Source organism: Symphalangus syndactylus, chromosome 12 (assembly GCF_028878055.3).
Source record: "Symphalangus syndactylus isolate Jambi chromosome 12, NHGRI_mSymSyn1-v2.1_pri, whole genome shotgun sequence".
Lineage (NCBI taxonomy): Eukaryota > Metazoa > Chordata > Mammalia > Primates > Hylobatidae > Symphalangus > Symphalangus syndactylus.
In genome coordinates this window covers 125,621,789-125,633,909 of record NC_072441.2, presented here as the reverse complement: position 1 = coordinate 125,633,909, position 12,121 = coordinate 125,621,789, and the positions used below count along the sequence as shown (strand labels likewise).

General features: G+C 36.0%; 1 protein-coding gene across 3 annotated transcripts in view; it reads right to left on the bottom strand.

The window, feature by feature from the left end:
- The window catches only part of XPR1 (xenotropic and polytropic retrovirus receptor 1), a 255,184-nt gene that overhangs the window by 84,086 nt on the left and 158,977 nt on the right, over positions 1-12,121 (bottom strand). For all 3 annotated transcript variants that reach the window (XM_055255271.2, XM_055255272.1, XM_055255273.2), the window contains exon 4: positions 183-406. In XM_055255271.2, the coding sequence (XP_055111246.1) occupies positions 183-406 (224 nt within the window). The remainder of the gene's footprint in view (positions 1-182; positions 407-12,121) is intronic.

The window sequence follows — 12,121 nt, the reverse complement described above, 5'->3', positions numbered from 1 at the left end:
GTTAACACAGTTTTACCGCCTCTGACACATGGTTTTTAGCCAGTAGGAACCCCAAGAATAATAACATGTTAAGGATTTTCCTTTTTGGAACTGACCCACTAGTAATACTTTAGGGTATTTCCATTTATTGAAATTTCTCATTTACTTAAAGGTGCCATTTTATAGGGTAAGAATCTAAGTACCTGATAGTTCTGCAGCAGGATTAGACTGAGGTAGAACTCGCTGAAGGCCAGTTTAAGGTCTTTAATATTTCTATGTTGGACACGTTCCTCATGGGACAAGTGGAAGACTGGCTTTCTGCGTTGTCGCAGTGTAGTAACACCAGTGCTTTCTTTCTGCGCATCCAGCGATGACTGAAGCTCGTTCTGAAGTGTGGCAAACCTGCGCTGAGCCTCTGCGAGCTTCTCTATAAGAAATAGAACAGAATTGTCAAATCAGTAAGATAAAAAAGTTCCTACTGACTTCTGAATTTTTAATAATAATTCCCATTTGCTCCCCTAGAATTTCTAAAAGAAAACTGTTACATGTAATATTTAGAAATCTATAGGAAAAAGTATTTTTGTGTAACACATTCTTCATTTTACCCCCCACAAAACCTCATGTACCCTGTCTTTTTACAAATGAATAAATAAAATGTAAAGAGCCACTAAGAGTGAAAACGCAAAATGGTACAGCCTCTGGTATTTGGAAAATAGCTGGCAGTTCTCGAAAGGTTAAACATATGATTCAGCAATTCCATTCCTAGGCATATACTTAAGAGAGCTGAAAACATATGCTCACAAGAAAACTTGCACACATATACTAACTTCCATTTATAATGGCCAGAAAGTAGAAACAATCCAAATGTCCATCAATTGAGGAACAAATAAACAAAATGTGGTGTGCATGCATGTGTGTGTATATAAACACACAATAGAATCAGCCATTAAAAAAGAATGAAGTGCTAATTCATGCTCTGACATGGATGAACCTTGAAGACATTAAGTGCAAGAAACCAGACACAAAATACCCAATATTGTATGATTCCATTTATATGAAATGTCCAGAATCAGGAAATCCACACAGATAGAAAGTAGATTAATGCTTGCCACGGGCTGAGTGGAAGGTGAATGGGGAGTGATTGCTATTGGGTATGAGATATGTCTTTAGGATGATGAAAATGTTCCAGAATTGGTAGTGATGGTTGTACAACCTTGTGAATATACTAAAAACCACGGAATTACAAACTTTAAGAAGGCAAATTTTATGGTATAGAAAGATCTCAATTTAAAAACGCCATTAAGAAATGTTTCTGGTTATACAGTTCAGGTCAGAAACAGGATTAGAATTTGGGCTTTAGATCTGTAATCTCCTGTATTTCCCACTACCCTTCATTACTTCTCTAAGACAGGTATTACAACAGATTAAGACTTGCAAATTATGTGTTAAAAATACTAGGTATATCCGAATACATGTGTTTGTGCTACACATACATTTAAAAGTAATACTCCATAATTTTTCTTCCAAGGTCACAATTCAGTTTACTTGAACCAGGCAGATCTGGGTTCAAATCCTTGCCTCATTAACTAGCTGTATGATTTTAGTCAAGTTTTTTTTTTTTTTTTAATAACTCTTCTACACCTTTCATAGATGAAATGGAAATACCAACTCCCTCATAAAGTGGTTGTAACGATTAAATGAGGCATAGAAATGCCAAGGGACTGGCCGGGTGTGATGGCTCATGCCTGTAATCCCAGCACTTTGGAAGGCTGAGGCAGGCGGATCACCTGAGGTCAGGATTTCGAGACCAGCCTGGCCAACATGGTGAATCCCTGTCTCTACTAAAAATACAAAATTAGCCGGGCGTGGTGGTGCATTCCTGTAATCCCAGCTACTTGGGAGGCTGAGGCAGGAGAATTGCTTGAATTCAGGAGGCGGAGGTTGCGGTGAGCAGAGGTTGCAGTGAGCTGAGATTGCGCCACTGCACTCCAGCCTGGGTGACAGAGTGAGACACTGTCTCAAAAATAGCACTCAATAAATAATGATAACGATTACATAATAATAACAAAGAATTATTTACAACTTATGCTTTCTCATAGTTCTCCTATTCCTTGCTTTATCTACTGCTATACTGTCTTGCTGTTGTCTTCAATTAATCTTTAGTATTTTTGTCCTGTCTGGCACTGCTTCATGATTCACTCCCTCTTTCTCCTAGAGAATTTCCTTCTATAGGATGTTTCCAAGATTCATCTCTATTCTTAATCCTTTACATGACCTTCATTTTCTTAACTTTTATAATCTATTTATATTTTCTTGTATTTCCTATGATCTAAGACTGTATTCAAAACCAAAATCATGTTTCCATTCCTCTTTCCAAATAAATTTCATCCATTTATGTGGGTCAACCCATCTGGGACCTGCTTTTAGCTCCTAGGGACCACTCTTATGCCTCTCCAACACCAATCACATCCCCCTGAGGGGGCCCAGAAAATAATCCCTCATTAAGGCATCCAGAATTACGTTAGTGAGAAGAGCACCTGCATCCTTAAAAAGCTCTATGTTTACTCTCCAATGAAGGCCAGGAATGGCCATGAGAGATGTATCCACTGAGATGGGTTCCCTGATTGCAATGCACATTCAATGATCCTTGGAACAGAAGGGCCAGATGGCAGCACTTAACTATCAAAACAAGGTGGGTGCATTTACCATAAAAGGCAACAGGACAGATGTTTTTGCACACAGAGATTTTGGCTGTGGTTAATTGATCATGGTTATCCCTAGGAAAGATAGAAATGGGCAACCTACTAGAATATTGCTGAATTGATGTAACAGAAAAAAACTCCAGGTTTGGTGGCCAAATACTCGATATTAGTCACTACAACAGAGAGTCACTGCCTCTTACTAGCTTCCAGATCGACACTAGTTCAAAAACCCAGAGACCCCTGACTGAAGTGGAAGCTGGCCTTGCTTTCCAGTGGTTCCTGCAGCACTGCCACAAGTATATACTGTAGATCTTCCTCTAATCCTTCCTCAAAGGGCCTCGTGTCTATTTACTAGAGTGACTCTGCACTGGGGAAAAGGAAATATCCAGACTTTGCAAAGATTACTAGTCACTGGCTTTTGTATATTAGCTTTGTATTGTTGTATAACAAATTGCCACACACATAGTGCCTTAAACCCCATTTATTAGCTCACTGTTTTGTAGGTTAGAAGTCCAAGCATGATGTGGCTAGGTTCTCTGTCAGGCTCTCCTAAGGCTAAACGCAAGGTGTTAGCTAGGCTGCTTTCTCAAGCTCACATTCAAGCTCACTTGGTTGTGGCAGAATTCAGTTTTTTGTAGTTTTAAGACTGTTTCCTTGCTGACTCTCATCTGTGGTCTGCTTTTAGCTCCTCGAGACTACTCTTAACCCTATCTTCAAAGTCAACAATGGAGAAACTTGCTCATTTCAAGTCCCTCTCATACTTTGAATCTTTTTCCCTAGGAGTGACAAACTTCTGGAGACTCCAGGCACCACTGTGGTTTGGCAATCAAACTATACATTTATGATATTCACGTGATAGACGAAATATCAGCCCAGATTAGACTCACAGAAGACCCAGTTGGTCCACAGATTCATCCTATGATTCCTTTTTAAGTTCCAAGATGTATAATTGGAATAGACCTACTAGGCCACTGGTAGACTCTCCAGTGATTCTGACCCACAGGTAAGAAATATGACGAAGGGAGGAACATATGAAGGAAGGGCTGTGACAGTTCCTGGAACTTTTCCTTATCAAGCTAGAACTGCAGAAATTAGTACAACAATCACAGACTTTAAAGACATAGGGACAGGATACCTACCACATCCTCTCTTAACTCATTTGTTTATGCAAAAGTTGGATGAATCTTGGTGAATAAATGGATTATGTAAACTAGGTGGTCTCTGTGATAGCAGCTGCTATTCCAGATATGGTATTTTCACTGAGGAAAATCAATACAACCTCTAGCACCTGGCATGCAGCTACACATCTGATAATGCAGCTACTCACCAGGCAGCAGAGACTAGCACTGAACCCCAGAGATAGTACTATTATCCCTTGGGACTGGCCAGCTACCTACTGGCAGATTGATTGTGTTGGATGCCTTCTATTAGGCAGGGGACAGAGATGTGTCCTCCCTGGAATAAAAGCATTCTTGATATGGATGTACCTTCTCTACCCATAATGTTTCTCTAGCACCACCATCTCTTGAAATGCTTTTCCACTATCACGGTATTCTATACAGCTTTGCTTCTGATCAACGAACTCATTTCATAGCAAAGACAGTAAAATCAATGGGCTCATGGCCATGGAAGAAAATGGTCTTTCACTATATACCCAGAAATAGATGGCCTAATAGAAAAGCTGATCAATGGCCTAACAGAAAAGCTGGGAGACAAGACTCTGAAAGGATGGGGTTCTGTTTTACAGGATACAATAATGAGGCCATAAGTTCCCACCATAACCAAAATATTCAGTCTAGGAATCAAAGGGTAGAAGTAGGAGTGCCCAATCTACGACTTAAACTCTGACTGTTGGTTAGTTCTCAAGGAGAAAATGCTTCCATCAGAGGAATACAACAATGGTTCTACTGAATTGGAAGATGAAACTGCCACCTGGCCATTTTGGGTTCTTTGTACTAATGAAACAATAGGCAAAGAAGCGGTTTATTGGCTAAAAGTAAACCCCTTGACTGATGCTGATTACCAAGGGAAAAGTGAATTGCTGAAACATAATAGGAGTAACAAGCTCTGGAACCCAGGAGACTCTGGAACACCTCCTATTGCTTCCATGACCAATAATATATGTTAATGGAAAACTACAACAGGCCGGGCATGGTGGCTCACACCTGTAATCCCAGCACTCTGGGAGGCTGAGGCAGGTGGATCACCTGAGGCCAGGAGTTGGAGAACAGCCTGACCATCATGGTAAAATCAGGTCTCTACAAAGATTACAAAAATTAGCAGGGTGTGGTGGTGCATGCCTGTGATCCCAGGTGCTTAGAAGGCTGAGGCACGAAAATCACTTGAACTCAGGAGGTGGAGGTTGCAGTGAGCCGAGATTGTGCCACCACACACTCCAGCCTGGGTGACAGAATGAGACTGTGTCTCAAAAACAAAAACAAAAAAACCCTACAGCAATTAATAAAAGAACTATTGAGATTCAGATCCTTTAGGAATTAAAGTCTAGGTCATCTCACCCAATAACCAGTTGGGGTTCTGGCTGAGGGCAAAGGAAATAAGGAACGGGTCTTGGGAAAATAAAGATACCAATTATAACCCCTTGACCTTTTTACTTTGTCTCTTACATCTCTCATATTTTCTTCTCTTTATCGATTTGTGTTGCATTCTGAGTAAATTTTCAGCTCTATCTTCCAGTTTATAAATTGTCCCTTTAAGTCTACCTAATCTACAGTTTAACTGATCTATTAAGATACTAACTTCTGTGATTATATTTTCATTTGTAAAAGATCTAACTGGTCCTTTAAAAAATATGCCTAGTCAATTTTAATGATTTCTTCTTCTTTGTTTATGGTTTTCATGCTCTCCTTTACATTTTTAATCATATTAGATATATATTTTTATTATTTTCCTGATAATTTTGTATATTTTATGTATCACTTTAATGTTTTGAAATAAGAGATTATTAGGATTTCTTTCCAGTCTTCCATATTGTAAAAAACAGAACAATTCACATATTTTAAAATCTCTTACTTAAGTCAACAGAAAATGAATCTCAGGCCTCTTTGTTAAGCATTTCTATTGTAAATGTGTTTGTCTTATCATCCTTAGGAGCAAAACAGTACAGAACTTCTTGGTTCTTTCTTGGTTCATGATGCCCTTAGTGTTCCAGTAATATTTTCATGATGCTTCTAGGCCGAAAGAAATAATGCTTCTATTTATTAAGTAGTCAGGTTCAAACAACTTAAGTATTTATGTCCTAATGACTTAGAAGCTATCTGAAAAAATATTACACACAATATGCACACAAACATAAAATGAAATAATACAAGGATTTATCTAAGGGCCACTATAAATTATTCTGCTGACTAAAAACTGCAGGTAAACTAGCCAGAAGACAGAATATCATATGTAATAAGATTGCTTAACTTTAATTGTTAAAAGATTAGTATATAAATTTGCTAAGTGTTTAGTGTCCTTAGTCAGAATTGTCAATACATTTACACTTCTCATTACATGCATATTAAAAATGTAAGAAGCCCAAAAATGAAAAGAAAGAGGACCTGTTACTTCCTGTGTGCCAACAATAAGTCAAGACACAAATGCCTCTCCATCTGGAAAACTCCTTACTCATTTTGCAAGGCTAATCTCAAACACTGCTTTCTATATAAAGTTTTTCATATTTAACAACTCTCTCAGTCACAAATGAAACTCCCACCTTGGGGCTTGTATGGGACCACATACATGCAGCCAAAGCATACTGCATATAATTCTTTGTTTATGTTTGCTTCACTGACTGACTGAACTCTAAAGGTAACAGTTCTAAAATCTTTATCTTTTTTTATAATGAAAATTTATTTTAAATAATTTGTTTGAGGTATAACTTCCTCCCATAGGATTCATCTACTGTAAACATGCAATTCATTGACTTTTAGTAAATTTATAGAGTTGTGCAATCATCATAAAAATCCAATTTTAGAACATTTCTGTCACCTCATATACTTCCATCATGGCCATTAGCTGTCAATCCCCACTTCCACCCCCTATCCCAGGCAAACACTGATCTGTATTCTGTCTCTGTTGATTTGCCTTTTCTGAACATTTCATGTAAAAGAATCATACAATATATAATCTTTTGTGTTTGTCTGGTTTCTTTAACTTAGCATGATGATTTTGAGTTTCATCTATTTTGTATCATAATGTAAGTCTGTTATACTGAGTTCCTTTTATTGCCAAATAGTTTTTCATTGTGTGAATATATATTTAAATATTCTTCAGTCTGCAGACATTTGAATTGTTTCTAGTTTTTTAAACTATGTAAATAATGCTGCTGTTAACATTTTCATACAAGTTTTTGCATGGCCTATCATCATCTTTGTACTATAAAGAGCTTGCATATAGTATACTCAATCCATGTTTGTTGAATAAATGAATAAATAGGTAAAAGTTCTCTCTAGTAACCTACATTCCCATATAGAAATGGAGAAGAAATCAACATTTCAGGTGCATTTTGCTACTTTCTCTAAAGTAAGGGCATAACTATGTAGAGGAGCGTATGAGAATCCCTGGGTGGGGGTAGGGGAATATAAACCATATGTAGTTTGAAAAAATCATATTCAATATTACTATAGCTATGGTATGAGATCTTCATACCTATCAAAGGGGTACAGGTTTACAAAGAATAAGAAATACTGCTTTTGACACCAAGTATCCCAATCTATTTTGCAATGACACTTCAGTTTTCTAGAGCCAGATCGCCAGAAAGCTCAAACACATGGAATTACACAGAACCTGGAAAAGGGTGTGTGTGCATATATAGAAGTGCATACGTTGATCTATGATGAAAATCTACAAATACACTTATAAAAATAAAAATGAGGCAAGGCGCAGTGGCTCATGCCTGTAATCCCAGCACTTTCGGAGGCCGAGGTGAGTGGATCACGAGGTCAGGAGTTCAAGAGCAGCCTAGTCAAGATGGTGAAACCTTGTCTCTACTAAAAATACAAAAAAATTAAGCAGGCGTGGTGGTGGGCACCTGTAATCCCAGCTACTCAGCAGGCTGAGGCAGAGAATTGCTTGAACCCAGGAGGCAGAGGTTGCAGTGAGCTGAGATCGCACCACTGCATTCCAGCCTGGGCGACAAAGCAAGACTCAAATAAATAAATAAATAAGTGAATGAATGAATGAATGAATGAATGAATGAATCTCAGGGCTCTTTTTACATGTGTTAAACATTTCTATTGCAAATGTGTCTGTCTTATCCTCAAGATCAAAAACAGTGTAGAACTTCTAAGTTCTTTCTTGGTTCACAGCATACTTTGTGTCTCAGTAATATTTTCACGATGCTTCTAGGACAAAAGAAATACCTAATGCTTCTATTTATTAAGTAATCAGGTTCAAACAACTTAAGTATTTATGTCCTAACAACTTAGAAGCTATCTGAAAAAATATTACACACAATATTTCTAAGCAATTTTATAAATATTGATGAAAACAGACTATTTTGCCAATAAATTACAATTTCTACTTATGCCAGTAAATCAAGTGACTCTGAATATGAGAACAAATATTATTATTTTAATAATATGTTAACGCCATAAGCTCTCATACTAAATATTTGATTAAAATTTCCAATAACCATTCAATAATTTTCAAAGCACCTATGTATCCCTCAAAGAGCTAGAATAAGGGTTAGCAATATATTTTGCTTTCACCAAATTCATCGTTCTTTTACTTTTAGAAAAAGTTATTTCAAGAACTACAAGCTATCTTCAGAATGGCAAAGCTGTTATGTTGTTATGCAATTGAAGAATAATTCTTTCTAAAATCAAATTAGTGTCTTAGAATATTTTTATTATTTGTTTACCTGTCTTACAATATTACCATCTTGCTAACTCAATTTATGGACCTTGGTGTTATTCAAAATATAAAGTAAGTTTATGAGAATGTTGACCCATCACAGATGATTCAAGACAGGTAATTTTGTTACATTACATGCATTTTTTATACTGCTTTTATCTTTTATCTGGAATTCTTACCACTTGAAACTGTGTACCTCAAATACTAAAGTCTGAAATCTGTATGTGAATAAAACATCTAATTTTTCCACTTTTCTCTCTAATCAGCAACTCATTCCTTAATATCTTACAACTTCAGCCTCAAAAGACTATTTGTTATTGTCTTCATCTCCAAATATGTCATGTACTTTAACGCCACTGTGCATCTGGATAGATTTTTTTCCCTTGCTCTGAAGCACTAAATCCCACCTCTCCCTACAGCCATCCCCAAACAACCTCCCTTAAGAGCATTGGGCCAATGCCTACACATTTTCAAAGACCCAATTTAAATTTCACTTCTTCTAAAGGCTTTTCCTCAATCCCGCTTTCTTCCTCCAAGTAAAGTCAATGCTTCTTCATGTCAGTTTTCACAGTACTTTGCATAACTGTAAAATACTAAATGTCATATTGCACATAAACTTTAAAAAGTACATGTAATTTGTAAATACACACAACAGATGTATTTAGTAAATAACACTGATATTTTCTATTCTACTATATTCTATATTTTTTAAAAAATGCTCGTGATGACCCACGTACAGTCGTAGCGCCACTGAACAACGTTGTGGTCAACGACCAACAGCATGTACAACAGTAGTCCCATAAGATTTAATACTTTATTTTTACTGTATCTTTTCTACGTTTGGATACATAAATATTTACCATTGTTTTACAACTGCCTACAGTATTCTCTGTAGTAACATGCTGGACATGTAGTCTAGGAGCAACAGGCCAAATGAATACTTGTGTAATAGGCTACATGTGTAATAGGATATACCATCTAGGTTTGTGTAAGTACACATGATGTTCCCAAAATGAAATCACCTCATGATGCATTTATCAGAATTATCCCTAAGTGACATGTAACTATATTTTAATTTTCTGACCAATTTATTGGGTTGTGACCTACAATAAAAAAAAAAACCATTAATTTACATGATATTGTGTTTGTTTGTGAGGATGCCATTTGGAAATTGTGTTACTCATGACCATAGACATTCCTCATCCTTTCTTTCAGTCTCAGAAAGAAAAAAGGAAAAATAGGAGAGAGACAGAAGGAAGGAAGGAAAGAGAGAAAAAAAATGAGGCTGAGAGAAAAAAAGGAGAGAAAGAAAATGAGGTTGGTTTTCACATGGCTTGTTTTTAATAGAGGTTTATCAAACACTTTATTTTAACAAAATAAAGAAAGGAAAATTTATTGTGGGCAATACAAAAATTATAATTTCCTTCAGATGTATTAACAAGAAAGCAAGCAAGAGAGGCTGCTTTAATTTCACTTCCCCTACTACCCTCCCTACTCCTTTAAACAGTTCTTAAGCAACTGATTCTACTGTGATGAACTCAAGAGAATCACGACACAGGAAGATATGTTAAGATATGGGAATTTAAAACAATATACCAACCTATGACCACTCTCACTAAAAATACCTACTTAATCTACATTTTAACAGACACATGAGCAAAGAACAAAACCAGCCATTAAGTCATAGTTTAAATACATGCATACTAGACACATGTATCATTTGTAAAATGAACACTTACTATTTCAGTGTAAAAGATTCTTATGATTCACTGCACACATTCAGTGGTATAACAATATTCAGTGCCTCAAATTCCTTTTGTATAAAAACAATATAAATCAATAATAAAAAAACATACAGCAAGACATTGTAAAACAGGATTACAGGAATTAACAGGAATAACTATATAATAAGAATAGCTCTTAGTAAGTATTATCTAATCAGTCTTGCATTTATATGAAGCAAGAAAATATTTTACAGGCAAGATCCTACTAATAAAACACCAACGCAATTACCTTCCTTCTTCCCTCTCTCCCTCCTTTCCTTCCTTTTTAGTAAAGAAAGAGAAAGCATGTAACACTGCTGTGACTTACCAATGTAATTGAAACCAAAAAAGTCACCCAGAAAAAAAACAAGTTATTCAAAAACAAAGAAAAAGCACTTAGCTATTTCAAAATTCCAGCCAATAAAAGAGGCTTGAATGTTTTGTGAAATATTAGAAGCAACACATATATTCTGACTTTTTTTTTTTAACATTAGGCACATAAACACTGTTTAGAAGCTAAGTATTTTGAATAAAGAGAAAAGGCAAACTGGTTTGAAAAAAGTGAAGTCATCAGTTGCATCACTTGTCCACTGGAAAAAGACATTACTGATCACCACAAAAAAAAAAAAAAAAGGTTTCTAATGGTATAGCCCTCAGAATTGATACCATTTTTAGTGACAGAAGAGACCTAAGAGACTTCTAGGTTAGGGATTAGCAATGTTTTTACCACGAAGGACCCCTCCCTTTCACAATTCCCTTCTCTTCTTATGATCTTCAAATACTGATTTTATCTATAAATCTAAATAAATGTCAATTTTTTAACCAAAGATACATAATAAACAATAAAGACTAACAAAGTAACTTACATCAGGTTTTCTGAATATTGAAAATAGCTTCTGATCCTAACATGTGGAACCCTAGAGGGTTGGGAATCAATCTGTTTGTTTTATAAGCAAGTGCGTGGAAGCCTAGGAAGGTTAAACAGTAAATAGCATTGGCAAGAAAAAAATTCCAAATTTTAGCCGCATTCATGCTATATTTTGATTGTTTGGCCTTTTTGATGTGATTAGAAACAGACAAAATAAAATATAGCAATTTGTTTCGGGACATTGAAAGGTTTTAGTCAAAAATATCTCACTTAAAAATGGAGCATTTTTAGCTATTTAATGTGTGAGATATAAGTGGGTGGAGGTGGGTTATTAAGCTAAACTCACCCCATATTGTTTACAGTTTTGTGCCCTAGTGTCTGACAACTGCAGTCTACAATCTTCTGGGGAGAAGGTGGCTAAATAAGGAGGGAAAAAAGATACTGTTGAGGACCAGAACCAAATTCTATTTCTGTGAATAACGTCTTCGTATTACCTACCACTTCCTGATCTGGCAGGAGACACTCTAGAGACTACCAATTTGTACCAGTGAGGACATCAAGAGACATGCCTCACTGGCCCTGCCAATACACACACAAAACAGAAAGTCATCAAATTATAGCACCAAAATTTTTAATAGTAGCTAGCCTAAAATTATTTTTGAGAAGCAACCTAACTTAAAGAAATCATGTTTCAAACTGAAGGTTACAACCCAATACGAGGTCATAAAACCAATTTAGTGGATCATAATCAGCATTTAAAAAATCAAATAGAATAGAAAAATACAGAAAACAGAATATACTACAAGTACTAAAGATGTACTGTTTCATGAAAAAATATCTTAAATTATTTAAATATATTGTATAGTCACACACATATAGATGCATACAAACATATATAAAACAAACGTTTATCTGTATATGTGTGCTGGGTCATAATGTACATTTTTTTTACT